Source organism: Drosophila mauritiana, chromosome 2L (genome assembly GCF_004382145.1).
Source record: "Drosophila mauritiana strain mau12 chromosome 2L, ASM438214v1, whole genome shotgun sequence".
Classification (NCBI taxonomy): domain Eukaryota; kingdom Metazoa; phylum Arthropoda; class Insecta; order Diptera; family Drosophilidae; genus Drosophila; species Drosophila mauritiana.
Genome location: NC_046667.1, coordinates 6,225,750 through 6,238,914, shown reverse-complemented (window position 1 = coordinate 6,238,914; position 13,165 = coordinate 6,225,750). Strand labels below are relative to the sequence as shown.

Below are 13,165 nucleotides of genomic sequence, written 5' to 3'. Positions count from 1 at the left end.
GCTAGTCATCATACAGAGAAAATACTAATATAACCAAGTAAGAAACTAGGTGAATATGAAAATGTGATGCAAATACCCCGTGCTGTCCAAATCCTACCCTGAACCCGTTGTCGTTTAACACTATCATCATCGTGGGTAAAAAGTACGACTAACATGAGCACATATGTATATATGTATGAGCTGGCCGGCACGTTTCTATAATTCTAGTATATTCCGATACGGATGCCTCAAGCAGGGCCGGGTGATAACACCCGGAGCAAATACCCGGTCTGTTGACCCACTGACGGGCGGTGTTCCAGCAGCGGAGCACCGCCTGTTGTCAAACCGAACTATCAACCGAATCGAATCTCAATCTCTCAATAGAGCACCTATGACGTGGTCGAATGACTTTGTTCAGCAGGTTGCTTCTATCAAAACAAAACGAAGCACAAGAGCTGAAAATTAATTAGGGTTTCATCAACCCACAAGCATGTGTATTTCGTTGGATGTGGATGACTATGCAAAACTGGACAGAGACTCTTGGCTCTAAGAAAGCTCGAGGCAAGCAGTCTATTACGCTCGGACAGTGGGTCACAGTTGATTTGACAAAGTAAAAAATAAAGAAAGAATATAAGAAAATGTCAAAAAATATATATAGTATATACAAGATATTGCAGTATGGTATTGCTTAGGAAGCACAACATTTAAAAAATTTTTATAAAAAAGTACATAAGAAGTACATACGAAATTATTTTAAGTGAAACTAAAGATATAACTTTACATGGAAATAGAATTCAAGTCGAAATTCAAATCATATTCGACCCACTGTACTTTTTACCACCCAATTAGTTTATTTTTACGATGACACCACAGTCATATGAAAAGCTCGAAATTGTCGTATAAACATTTCCCAAAAAACTAACACTATTGCGGGCAAATATAAAACGCCGAGTTCTACGAGGCCGCAAAATCAGTTGGCTGCGAAAGGCAAGCGTTAAGGTTTCGATCGGAAGTATCTCGTTTTAGTTGCAGTTTCGAAATGGTGGTCATTAAGAACGAGCAGAGTATCTCGGTGCCCGAGTATCTCAACGAGCACTTCTTCACAGAGACCCTGGAGGAGGGTCTGCGGGAGTCGAAGGTGACCCTGAAGGAGATCAACTTTGCGTGGGGCAGCAATCCGGGTGATAACTACTGCTCGGCTATCTACCGTGTCGGAGTCACGTTCGCTAGGTGGGCCGATGGTGGGGAATCCCCAGTGACGGAGCAGCTTTCGCTGATTGTGAAGACCATTCCGATCACCGAAGCCACTCAGTTTCTGGAGGATGTCTGTGTGTTCATCAAGGAGAAGCAGACCTACACCGATGTCTTGCCTCGATTGGATATCCTCAGCCGTGGCGACACATTCGGAGCAAAGTAAGTTGGTAAAAGTTGTAGATGAAAGTACACCGTGCTTACTAGCATCTCTATCCCACATCAGATACTATCACTCCGTGAAGACTCCGGTGCAAACGATCGTGTTCAGCGACCTCAAGGTGGAGGGATTCAAGGTGGCCTCGCGTGAAGCGGGTCTGGACTGGAACCACGCCTCCCTCATTCTCCAGCAGCTGGGAAAGTTCCATGCCACCTCCATGGTGCTGGCCAAGAAGGTAGCAGTGATGACTTTGGAGAATCCCCCAACTGCGTACTGACTTCCTTTTTGCAATTCCACAGGATCCTGCCATTGTGAAGCAGTACACGCGTGGCATGCTCAGCGAGGACATCCTGATGAAGAGCGACACCTTCGAGCAAATGTTCGGCGGCTTCCTCAAGGGCCTCATCAAGAGCTCAGCGAGCTGGGCCGGCTACGAGAAGATAAGCAAGCATCTGCAGCGCTTCATGGACAACTTCCGGAACGTGTGTGCGGATGCGTCCAGGCCGAGGAAGGGTGATCGCTACGTGGTGCTCAACCATGGAGACATGTGGACCAACAACTTCATGTACGGATACGATAACGCCGCACAGCCGGACGTTCCCACGCGCGCCATCTTCGTGGACTTCCAACTCAGCTTCTATGGCAGTCCGGCCTGCGATCTGAACTTCTTCCTGAACACCAGCATCAAGCTGCAGTTGCTGCAGGAGCGCCGCGAGGAGCTCATCAAGGTGTACTATGCGGCCTTCAAGGATGCTCTGGAGTACGCACGCTTCGAGGACATTCCCAGCTACGAGGATCTGCAGTACGAGCTGCGCAGCCGCGAAACCTACGGACTTTTCGGCATGTTCGCCTTCCTGCCCATGATCACCATGCCCAAGGAGCTGGCCCAGGACAACAGCATTGAGAACATGCAGGACGAGGCCTTCAAGCAGCGCAAGATGGATGCCATCTTCTCGCAAAAGTTCCTGAACGACCACCAAAAGTGGGCTCTGAAGCGAGCGGATTCAATTGGCGTCTTCGGGGACTACTGAAAAGTGGCATGAGTATTATGATGGTTGGGGTTCTTTTACCTTTGTGATATAAATGGAGGCTCTTCCGAGGCACACATCCTTGATAAAGCTATATTAGCTTCTTGCCTGAGAATGTAAAGTGCAAATTATGGGCTTTTGGATTGATTAAAGTACCAAACCTGACTTCAATGCAATAAATCAAAGTAACGAAATGTATGTTTAATTCTGATTATAGGAATATGGTATCAGACAATTGTCAGTGGCTTGCACAACACAAAAACCACTTATGTTTTCAATTCATAGTCGATCAAGTAAACCACTTATCTTATTTAATTTCTGATGCTTCCGAAATAGTAAATATTAAGATAAGATCACATTGTCGCAATCGAATCGGGGACATATACATATATGGTTAGATTTCGGGTTGTAGGTTTCGAGATCTGAAGCAATCATTAAAATGATTGAGTTTGGCATGGAGGAAACCTGATTGAAGCACGTACAGCTCGAATTGAATAATTTCACATTATATATTTCGCATTCCTTATAAAGCTTACAATCATCTTGAATAACAACGTAGGTATTAGATAATAATACCCTAAGCGATCACGTGCATTCAGAATTTGATGATTTCATGGTTGTTGTTTCCTTCAAACATTCTGCAGCCTGGGAACATTTTATTAGGGCTCTATCATTAGGTCAACTTATAAAAAAAGTTTAATAGTGTTATCATCTGTCTAATGTGTTTATTAAAGCTATAGCGTTGCTACAACAGATTGCCTATATAAAGTACCGAATGAGGCATATTCTTTTTTATAATCCCCATCACCTAAAATTTAGGATAGTAGCCATCTTAATAATATGATCTAAACCTTGTGTTCAGTACGATATCTGGCCAATTACGAATCATATTACCTGTAAGGGGGATATTGAATTTAATCATGCCAAACAAATATGATATAAACGATTACGTACAAAAATAATATATTTAGGAAGCGTTCGCGTATAGTTAGCTTCGGATTGACACTTGACTGAAAGCGTTCCCTTATCAGAAACTCGTTGGATTAATGCAAATTGGAATCAAAACTTGATAAGATAATGAGCTGCCAATCGCTGCAAGTGGAATCCATCCAGCAGAGTTCGAAAAAGATTCAAACTGAATATTGTCGGCAGAGTTCAAAACAGGAAGTCAAATTACTAGTTAAGTGCGCCTAAAAAGGTCGACGTCTCCGCGTTGCGTGTTTTACAAATATCGAAAAATTAGACATCTCGTTGTCGCCTATTAAAGTCTATATATAACTGAAGTATAATACTACACATAACTGGATACACATAACTATAATTAATTGCGCCGCCGGATTCAGCTGGGCAAGATCATAGCGACACGTATATAAATTGAGCTCCGCCCGGTAGCCACTTTTCAAACGATCCCAAGATGTGTAGCATTGTGTTCGACGCGGACGTGGTTGCTCCACCCAGCCACCTGGACGTACCCTTCTTCGAGGAGGTGCTGGAGACAGCCCTGCGAACAGCCAGGGTGCAGCTGCTCTCCATTCACATCCGTATGGGCAGCAGCACGGGCGAGAACTACTGCAGTCAAATCTACCGAGTGAAGGTTTCGTTCAAGCGCCCCGATCATCCGGAGCAGCACATGGCGTTCATTGTGAAGAGCATTCCCCACCTGGACTCGGTGGAGTTCATTGATGACCTGCAAGTTTACCTTAAGGAGAAGATCACCTATTACGAAGTGCTTCCGCGGCTGGAGCTCTTGATGCAGTGCAACCGGAGATTCGGACCCAAGTGAGTCTCAAAAGATCTTTAGCTGACTACTGCTCAATCTCACATTACTCATACGCACTGTTGCAACATCCTAAACCACTGTTTATCCTAAACCATCTTCCAAAGACTTTACCACTGCCTAAAACAGCCGGAGAACTCCCTTGTGTTCGAAGATCTGGCGGAGAAGGGCTTCGTGATGGCTTCGCGGGAGTTGGGCCTGAACGAGGAGCATTGTCAGCTGGTCATGGAGCGCTTGGCGGAGTTTCATGCCACTTCGATGGCCTTGGCTGTGGTGGTAAGTGTATCATTTATAAACTAATTATAGTGGTGAAACTTTATGGAATTGATACGACTTGGCCAGGATCCGCACATCTTCGATGCATATGGCGACGGAATGCTATCGCCGAGGGGCTTGGCCAAAGACGATGGACTACTGATGCAGTTCTTCTCGGGCAACGGCAAGGAGTTGCACCACCTTGTGAGCACGTGGCCTGGCTTCGAGAAGATCGCCGAGAAGATCGGCAAGTACATGCAAAATCAGCGGGCCAACTTGGAACGCAGCCAGGCACCGCTGGAAAAGGAGGTGAAGGTACTCAATCACGGTGACCTGTGGGTGAACAATATGCTGTTCAAGTACGACGGAGCACAGCGTCCGCAGGACCTCATACTCATCGACTTTCAGTTGAGCGTGTGGGGCAGTCCGGGCATCGACCTCAACTATTTCTTCTACACCAGCCTGACGTTGGACGTACTGCGTCATCGGCGAACCCAGCTGCTGCGCACCTACCACGCGCGGCTGGCCAAAACGCTGCTCGACCTGGACATGGGCATACCGGTGCCCAGCTACGAGCAAATCCTGGAGGAGGTTCACCGCCGCGAATCCTACGGATTCTTTGCCAGCTACGGCATTTTCCCCACTGTTAGCCAGGACAAGGCCCAAACGGCCGACAACAACCTGGAGAACTTCAAGGACGCCGATTTTGCCAAGCAGAAGGTGCGTCAGATGTTCCAGTCTCGCCGACTGGCGGATACGCTGCGCTACACGCTACCGCATTTTGAACGCGCTGGAGTATTGGATTAAAGTACAATTGCACTACTATTATATATGTATCTTTTGAATATATCTACCCATATTAGGATTTTTTCAAATATGTATTTCAAAATACAAAATATTCAGGTTTAAAGTTTCAAAAACCTTGCCAAAAATTTGTATATATTATATAAAAAACAAAATACCAGCTATGTGCACTTTTTACTATTTTCACTTTAAAAAAGCGCCAAATGTGTGACAGGAACTATAATTATTTTTCAGCCAAAACGTATGCAGCACTTGAATTTTCTTCCAGGCAAATCAAATCTTCATTTATGATTAGATAAGATCTATTTCTTAAACTTTCAATTGGAATGTTCCCTACTTATCCTTATCCCACTTCGAAAACATCAAACACACATTATTAAAGAAGTCAACCGTACTTTTCTTTATTTATAAAAATACAATTGCAATGTCACTGTTTAATTGCACATGTTTCGTTTTTGTATTGAAATCACCAAGAGAATACGAAGTAAATCGCTCATATAAAGGACTTTAACTAATCTGCACTCGTACACAGCTACTTAATCGTTAACTTGTTACTCCGCTCATTTCATTACTTAGATTCCATCTCAGTTTGTCCCATCAAACAGTCCAGGGTCAAGCTAGAGTCAATTACACTAGACATACACTTAATCGTTACTCATTCGTTTGTTGAACTGCAGCATGAAGTTCCCAAACCAAAAATTACGCTTACATAGCTTAGTGAACTAGAAAACTTTACGCTTATCATCGGTTGGCTTTTGGATCAGATTAGCTCCAGACATCGGCCGAGTAGCGCTTCTGAGCCTCCATCTTCTTGATATACTGCACGGCGTCAGCCTCGCTCATGTTACCCTTAGTGGACAAAATTTTCACTAAAATGTTCCTAACGTCCACGGCCATGTTCTTTGCATCACTGAAATGGGTAGAACGGATGGTGAGAATCTTGTGTGCTGGCCGATCCTCTAGCTTACTTACCCGCATATGTAGAAGTGCCCCTTATTCTCGCCAATCACGTTCCATATAAGATCTGCGTCCTGCTCGAGCAGGTGCTGCACGTAGACCTTCTTGCCCTGGTCACGAGAAAAGGCGGCCTTCAGGTTGAGAGTGCCCTTCTTAACCCACTCCTCCAACTCGGATTCGTAGATGTAGTCCTCACTGCGCTTACGGCAACCGAAGTAGAGAATCGACTCGCCCACGGTCTTGCCCTCATCGCGCAGGAATTGTCGCTCCTGAATGAAACCGCGGAAGGGGGCCAAGCCCGTGCCAGGACCCACCATAATGATAGGTGTCTCTGGCTTCGTAGGCAAACGGAACTGCGACTTGCGGATGAATACCGGCACCTTTACTTCCTCACTGCCCTGCGGTTGCTTGTTCTTTAGATATGTGGTGGCCACGCCCTTGTTGATGCGTCCCGTCGGCGTCTTGTATTCCACGAGAACGGCTGTCACGTGGACATCAGTGGGGTGCAGCTTAGCAGACGACGAGATGGAATAGTAACGGGGCTGCAAGCGGGGCAGGAGCTCGCAAACGTGATCGATGGGAGGGCGACAGGATTTGATGTCTTCCAAAATGTGGACAATGTTGCGACAGGCGTCTTGGATCCAGCTCTGGTATTTCTCCTTTCCTGCAATTCAACATTCATTAGTATATGTTCTTGGAAGTTCCTATTACTGGTACAGCAATAATAAGTCTTATGAATAATTTCGTACCTTCGGGACTGATGGAGGCCATGCTGCGCAGCAACTCCTTCTCCTTCTCGTCAGTACAGTACTCAGCGAGCTCCTTGAGGATGTGCGTGCGGGGTATGGCCGTAATTTCCAAGTAGTGGGTCAGAGCGGTGCGGTACGTGGTGGGGCAAGGGAATGGGTGCTTCTTGCTGCTGTCCGTGTCGGTGTTGATCAGCGAGAACACAGTATCCAGATCGGCGTTGCACAGCTGGCCGAGCTTCTCCACCAGACTCTTGTCGTTAACAGGGAACATGGCCACATGATCTCCGGCGTCGTAGCGCATCTTGGAACCATCGATGCTCAGCTCAATGTGCATGCAAGAGCGGCCACCGCCCTTGTGCAGCTCGCGGTTCACCTTGATGGGGGCCAGGAAGGGGTTCTTGGCGTCGAAGGGCGGGCGCTGGTTCTGAATCGAGTGAAGGCGGGCGATCTCTCCAGTGTAAATGCGGTCAGGCTGCACCTCTGGCTGTTCCAGCAGACGGTACTGACGGATGAGCACTTCCTCGCCGCCGCCCTCGATGCCGAAGTGGTCGCACACGGCGGGCCAGAATCGATCCTTCCACGTGATGAAGTCATCCTCGATGCTGTTGGGGAAATATCACTTGAGTACCGTTCATAGTGTTGGCTACACCATTATCACTTACTTGGCATCATCGTCGCCCAGTCCCAGTTCGAAGACCCGGTTGGCGCCCAGCTCCTCCAGTCGCTTGTCCACATAGATGGCCACCTTGTTGTAATGCTCGTAGGTCTTATTGCCCAAGCCAAAGACCTGAAAACAGACAAGAGTGGATTTAGTAACTACAGAATGAAATTCAGTTAACTTAACTCTCAAAGCAATGAATGAATGACTAAACCATCTATTATAATGAGACTCAAGGGTTATCACTTATCAGTTATTTAGTTTGAACTATGATTGATTGTAGAACAGAACTTCATAATACCTTCCATTCAATCTTTCTTTTCGCGACAGCTGTTCTATTACGTAAACTATTCAAAATGCCGAGCAAATTGCACAGCTTTTGCGGGCGGAACCTGACGAACAGGTGGGCAGATGTGGCGATCGAGCTCTGCATTTTCCGGTCGACATTTGCTGGATTGATCCGCAGAGTTTCCACGGCAATTGTAAACAAATTGCGCAAGAACAGAGATCGACATTGAGCACATTGTTTTTCAAGAAGCAACTAAAAATTCCATGTGACTGCTGCCAGGCAAAAGCCGAATGCTGCGGCACGAGAACGACGCATTTTTGAGCTGCTAGGTTGGCGGGGGATTCAAATTGGGCAACTGATAAGGTTGATAAGCAAGAACTCATTTTAGGTTTACTACCATTTGGACTGGCGGCCATAATAAAATATGCTATATTTAACGTTGTTCATAAGGCTGCCAAAAAACGAATAGATTTCTATCAATTTACCTACGCTGAAGTGCTGGCATTTGGTGGATGATGAGTAATAATAGTAGATTTATTATCAAAAACAAACTCTTCCGGGCGCGCTACACTATCAGGTTACAGGCTATCTGCTAATTAGGATCCGCCAATGCCATTTCAAATGTTTTCGATCCGCTTACATCAGCTGTATCAAAACACAACAAACAACTCAAAGCGCTCAAATACGGTGAGATAGCCAAAATTGCGATTGGGCGGGGAATATATATCACTTATCAGTGGCACAGTGTTTTGATAAGAGGAACGAACTCCGTGTTTGGCGAGGGGGATTCGTGTAATCAGTATGCGTGCAGATAAGGCCGCTCCGTGTGATATCGCTCGTACTCACCGCATAATTTAGCCCGGTCAGGTCGACATCGCCGCTGGTGATCCACTCGTAGAACTCCATGGCGTTGTCAGTGGGATCTCCTTCGCCGTAGGTGGCCAGGCAGAAGACCGCCAGCGAGTTGTCGATGTCCTTCAGCTGCAGCAGCTCCTCCATGTCGCACTCCTCGGGATCGGCAACCATGCCCTTCAGACGGTAACGAATGCCCTCCTTGGCCAGACGGCCGGCGAACTCCTCGCCTGTTCCGGTCTGTGAGCCATAGAAGACGACCAGACTGCGTCCGGATGCCTTGAGCTTCTTGATGAACGAGTTGTCCGACGCACTGGTGGTGCACACTGTGGTGGGTCTGGAGAAGGTAAAGATATGCGTTAAAATCCCAGTCAAATTTGAATCTTATCTTAACACGCAGGTAAACACGCAGATGAACGAGATAAACAACGAATGAATCATATGAATCACACAATCGTATTCACACATTCATTTGCGATGTGTGAATCATACAGCGTCAAATAATGTCCGATCGATTCCAAAAATCAGGAGGAAGATATCGATCTGTGATGGAATGAACCGAATAGATCAGGCATTTCATTCAAGAAGCAGTTTCAAATATTGAATTGTGGGCATGATATGCATGTTCTTTGAAAGGTTTATCAAGAAACTGATTCAATTAAAGACTCGCCATGGTTTTGGACTTCGGAACCCTTCAGATTTCTCAGATTCAACTATACTTACTGTATGGAATAGCTCCTGGTTGGCTCCTCCTCCTTCTTGCGGCTGCGCAGGAAATAGAAGGCTGCGCCGCCGATTAGCACCGCCAGTAGGGCTACGTCCAGCAGGCCCAGGAAGGGTTCGTCGCCGCCGCCGCTGGGAATTGCGGCTGCTCCATCAATCGTTTGCTCGCTGGCCATGGTGGTAAGTGTATGACTGCAAAAAAAGGGCACACAATTCACGGCGCTTTAGTTTTCGCTTTGCATAACATTGGTCTAGCTCCATTTGCATGTCGCGCACTTTGGACAACCACTCTAATGTATTCCACGTATGCCAGCGCTGGCGGCGTAGCATCGCCTGTGCGTCTAACGGTAGTCCGTCCGCTTCCGCACTTGTCTTAACGGTGCAAGGTACCGCTCTAGCTGGATGTTCCGCCAGCGCCGCCGGTTGACATTGAAAACGCGCATCTGGTTTTAATCGATCGTACCTTGGGACGTACCCGTTGCACTGACAACTACGACTGCTCCGTCGATCACTTGCAGTGCTGCACTGGTGCAATTAAAGCTATGAATTCGATTCGATCCGCCTCTGTGGCGACGCAACGTGTGTTTCGCGTTAGGGAGCACTGCTCACTGACCGCCGGGAGCAACAGGTTTTATGCACGCGCTTATCGAACGCCGCCGCCTGTCGAGAGATATGATGAAAGCGAGTAAAAGCGTTCGAAATGCGCTGTTCCCAAGCCAAAACTCTTTGAGCGGCGCAAAATAACTAAATTTGATTTCCAATCACTCGATTAACACCTTTACCAGCCGTTGTTCCCAGGAAATCACCAACTGCACTGAGCAAAGGCTCATTTGCAGTGGCAACCAAGTTAAAAGTTGCGAAATGAATGTTAAACTAGAGATAGAATTTAGTTTAGAAATCGGATTGAAGACATCACAAACAAAAGACATTCCCTTTCATTAGGCTTTAGTTTATGGAGTACATAAAGATTTTCATGTATATGCTATACGGTTTGGATACCAGTCTTTACCCGAATTTATAAAAAAGAATAGGAAATGCAAATTGAAAGGGTTTGATTTTGGGTTCTGAAATGCACACTTGGAGTTCAATGAGGTTCGCCCCGACTGCTTCGAGTTCTAACTAGTGCCGAAAGCACTTTTACTAGAACTCTCAACCAAAGCGAATGGAAGTTTGAGCTGATCCCAGGTGTTATCTTTTGTTTTGTTGGGTTTTAGGAGCTCTACTGATTTCTCACCTTGAATTCGGGTTTGACTTAATGCTTTAATGTTGCTAATGCGCCACTACGTGCGTGTACTTTGTATAGCGTCGCGTAATAGTTCTTGTTGCTGTGGTCAGCAAAAGGCAGAAAATAAATATTAAACACATGCGAGGCATATGCAAATCGACGCCAGTATCGTCATTCTCGTCCGATTTCGAGGAAGGTAGGTGTTCGACGCTCCCGATATCAACCAACACTGACAACAAGTGGAGGTGAACATAAAATTGGAGTCTTTTTATAGGTCACCCATGTGTGCTGTTCGGTTGACGGAATGATGACACCGCAATGATAGAACCCAAAACTTTGAGCTGTGGAATCCCATTTGTGTTTGGAACCACACATATGATCACGAAAAACAAAAACTGTTCCAAAAATTTAAACATAAATTCGGTTTATTCAGTTTTGTTGCGAAAGAATCGATCCTAAAACTCAATCAGATGTGGGGACAGTTCAACTTTCAAGTGAAAGTACAAGTTTCCTAAAAAACACTCACTGAATTCTTCGTTCTCTAGTTTACGTCTAAGTAGTTTATCTAGATGAATGAGATAAATGATCTTGGTTCTTTCTGCTTAACCATCCATTTAAACAAAGTTTAAGGTCTAGTCAAAACAAACTCCCATCTAGTATCACCTACACACTTGTAATTCACGCGATAACGCTGAGAATCTCGCTTGGCCAAAGTAATTTTAAAATTCTCTAAACACGATGACACTCGCGAATTACTCGTCCGGATCGACGGAGAAATATAAAGTAAGCATGACTAGGCATATTTACTTTGCGTGCTAGTAGCTTTTCTTATCATAAATCAAGTGTGTCTGTCTGGAAAGGATGAAATGTAACTCCGCGCTCAATTCAATTAAGGTAGGATTAACCGAAATCCATTAAATGTAACCCCAATACGGAACCTACCCTTTTAATGGTTCTTTCAGTGGAAGAACTAATAGTCTACCTTTAATAGGTAGGTAACCCCATAATGGGGTGTCATGACATTTAATTCTATATATTTAGTTGGTCTTTGAACTTGAATTTCAGAGAATTAAGTTATATCCATAAAAGTTCTTATGAAATGTACAACAATGCAGCAAAGCAAAAAAGTTTGATGTAAATTTTAAACTAATTTGTCTATATGTACATACAAATGTACATACGTACATACCTAGACTTGCAGTCTTCCTACTACGTTCTTAGTTTTTTCAAAGTGGTACGACTTTACAGAGTTCGGTCATACAAGGCAGCAAGAGTATACAAACTTCGACTTTCCGAAGTTAACCACTTTCAATTTTGTTTCTCAGAGGCCAACGTGTAGTAAATTTTGATACTATGATTTTGTTAAGTTTGTCATTAAACTGTGTGTGTGTATTATCAACATAAAACAATAAATCGGGTGCCATTTTTCACAAATTGTTTTAAATGAATTGAAAACTAAATGCAACGCCAACTCCAATTGGAAAATGTGTAAAGTAGGTGTACATATGTTTTTCAAATCTTGATTTTTTGAATAAGGAAAGGTAGGTAAAGGGAATTAAGAACATAGCATCGTCGCTCATATCGAGTGCTTACTGTACGGGAAGCAGACAGACGACAGCTGTTCTCAGCGGAGAGCCACGAGCAGAAAAGTGACTTGATGGCCGATTGGCGACCCGAGTCGCGTTTTTGGTTATGCAATTCGGCCTACGACTCGGTTTGAGACGTGGAAGGCGGCGATACAGCGTGCAAATAGCGCAAATTAATAACAGAAGTGAATTAAATTAAATTACACGCAGCGCGGCCGCAGTGAGCGAGAGCGCACTATCGCACGGGCGGCGGCGAGGCTGTGCGAGAAAGAGAGAGAAATAGGGCGAGCGCAGCAACAGGTACTGAACTTTAAACTCGCTCGCAGGCGCTCAAGTGTGTGTGCGTGCGCGTGTGTGTGAGCGAGCGAGAGAGCGGTACGGTTGCTCCATCATCTGTCCTCGTCGCTGCAACCTTGACCGCCAATGCAGCGCTCAAAATATCTAAGCAGCACTTAATTATGGACTGGATTTCGATTTTGGTAATCGGGTTTTGCTTTTTGGATTTCGACTGTGCGTGGCCTTGTGATTCGGCTCCTCGAAACTCACCGATCGCTATCTCCGACTGCGCTGCTCCTAATCCTCTGTAGATAGATAGGCGACGATCGCTGGATGTGGATGTGGATTGGTGCCCCGTCTCTGGTGCTCTTCCTGTTGCAGCCCCTCTCAGCCGCTTGGCAGACGTCAAAGCCCTTGATTTAAATTCGCTTTATTCAGTTACGCAGCGGGGCGAAGCCACGATCTTAATTTTAATTCGCTTTATTCGATAAAACGTTGACGGAGGGCGGCAAGTGCAAAGGGGAAGTCACGACTACCACGGCAGCAGCAGTACTAAATTACTGAATTCCAGAGGGACCGTCGCTGAATCGCGGAGT

General features: G+C 45.6%; 3 protein-coding genes across 4 annotated transcripts; 2 read left to right on the top strand and 1 right to left on the bottom strand.

The window, feature by feature from the left end:
• Nucleotides 1-947: 947 nt before the first annotated feature.
• On the top strand, nt 948-2,618 carry LOC117140982. The gene is made up of 3 exons (XM_033304233.1): nt 948-1,392; nt 1,457-1,625; nt 1,690-2,618. Exons 1-3 carry the CDS (start codon nt 1,019-1,021, stop codon nt 2,419-2,421), a joined length of 1,275 nt encoding a protein of 424 aa, XP_033160124.1. The 5' UTR covers nt 948-1,018; the 3' UTR covers nt 2,422-2,618.
• A 982-nt stretch (nt 2,619-3,600) lies between these two features.
• On the top strand, nt 3,601-5,531 carry LOC117137413. The gene is made up of 3 exons (XM_033298845.1): nt 3,601-4,197; nt 4,303-4,471; nt 4,538-5,531. Exons 1-3 carry the CDS (start codon nt 3,833-3,835, stop codon nt 5,255-5,257), a joined length of 1,254 nt encoding a protein of 417 aa, XP_033154736.1. The 5' UTR covers nt 3,601-3,832; the 3' UTR covers nt 5,258-5,531.
• A 101-nt stretch (nt 5,532-5,632) lies between these two features.
• LOC117137400 (NADPH--cytochrome P450 reductase) lies at nt 5,633-13,127 on the bottom strand. 2 transcript variants are annotated; one of them, XM_033298825.1, is made up of 7 exons: nt 12,840-13,127; nt 9,483-9,674; nt 8,754-9,096; nt 7,623-7,747; nt 6,961-7,562; nt 6,227-6,875; nt 5,633-6,164 (listed from the first exon to the last, which is right to left on the bottom strand). In XM_033298825.1, the coding sequence occupies exons 2-7, from the start codon at nt 9,656-9,658 to the stop codon at nt 6,020-6,022; spliced, it is 2,040 nt and encodes a 679-aa protein (XP_033154716.1). In that variant the 5' UTR covers nt 9,659-9,674; nt 12,840-13,127; the 3' UTR covers nt 5,633-6,019. The 2 variants fall into 2 exon arrangements, with proteins under 2 accessions (XP_033154716.1, XP_033154724.1); XM_033298833.1 differs by lacking the exon at nt 12,840-13,127 and adding an exon at nt 9,946-10,055.
• Nucleotides 13,128-13,165: the final 38 nt, after the last annotated feature.

Coding starts and splice junctions, on each gene's coding strand:
- LOC117140982 (XM_033304233.1), top strand. CDS start 1,019: ATGGTGGTCATTAAGAACGAGCAGAGTATCTCGGTGCCCGAGTATCTC. Junction 1,393..1,456: donor GGCGACACATTCGGAGCAAA/GTAAGTTGGTAA, acceptor ATCCCACATCAG/ATACTATCACTCCGTGAAGA. Junction 1,626..1,689: donor CCATGGTGCTGGCCAAGAAG/GTAGCAGTGATG, acceptor GCAATTCCACAG/GATCCTGCCATTGTGAAGCA.
- LOC117137413 (XM_033298845.1), top strand. CDS start 3,833: ATGTGTAGCATTGTGTTCGACGCGGACGTGGTTGCTCCACCCAGCCAC. Junction 4,198..4,302: donor AACCGGAGATTCGGACCCAA/GTGAGTCTCAAA, acceptor CATCTTCCAAAG/ACTTTACCACTGCCTAAAAC. Junction 4,472..4,537: donor CGATGGCCTTGGCTGTGGTG/GTAAGTGTATCA, acceptor CGACTTGGCCAG/GATCCGCACATCTTCGATGC.
- LOC117137400 (XM_033298825.1), bottom strand. CDS start 9,658: ATGGCCAGCGAGCAAACGATTGATGGAGCAGCCGCAATTCCCAGCGGC. Junction 9,097..9,482: donor ACCAGGAGCTATTCCATACA/GTAAGTATAGTT, acceptor TACCTTCTCCAG/ACCCACCACAGTGTGCACCA. Junction 7,748..8,753: donor TGACCGGGCTAAATTATGCG/GTGAGTACGAGC, acceptor GTCTGTTTTCAG/GTCTTTGGCTTGGGCAATAA.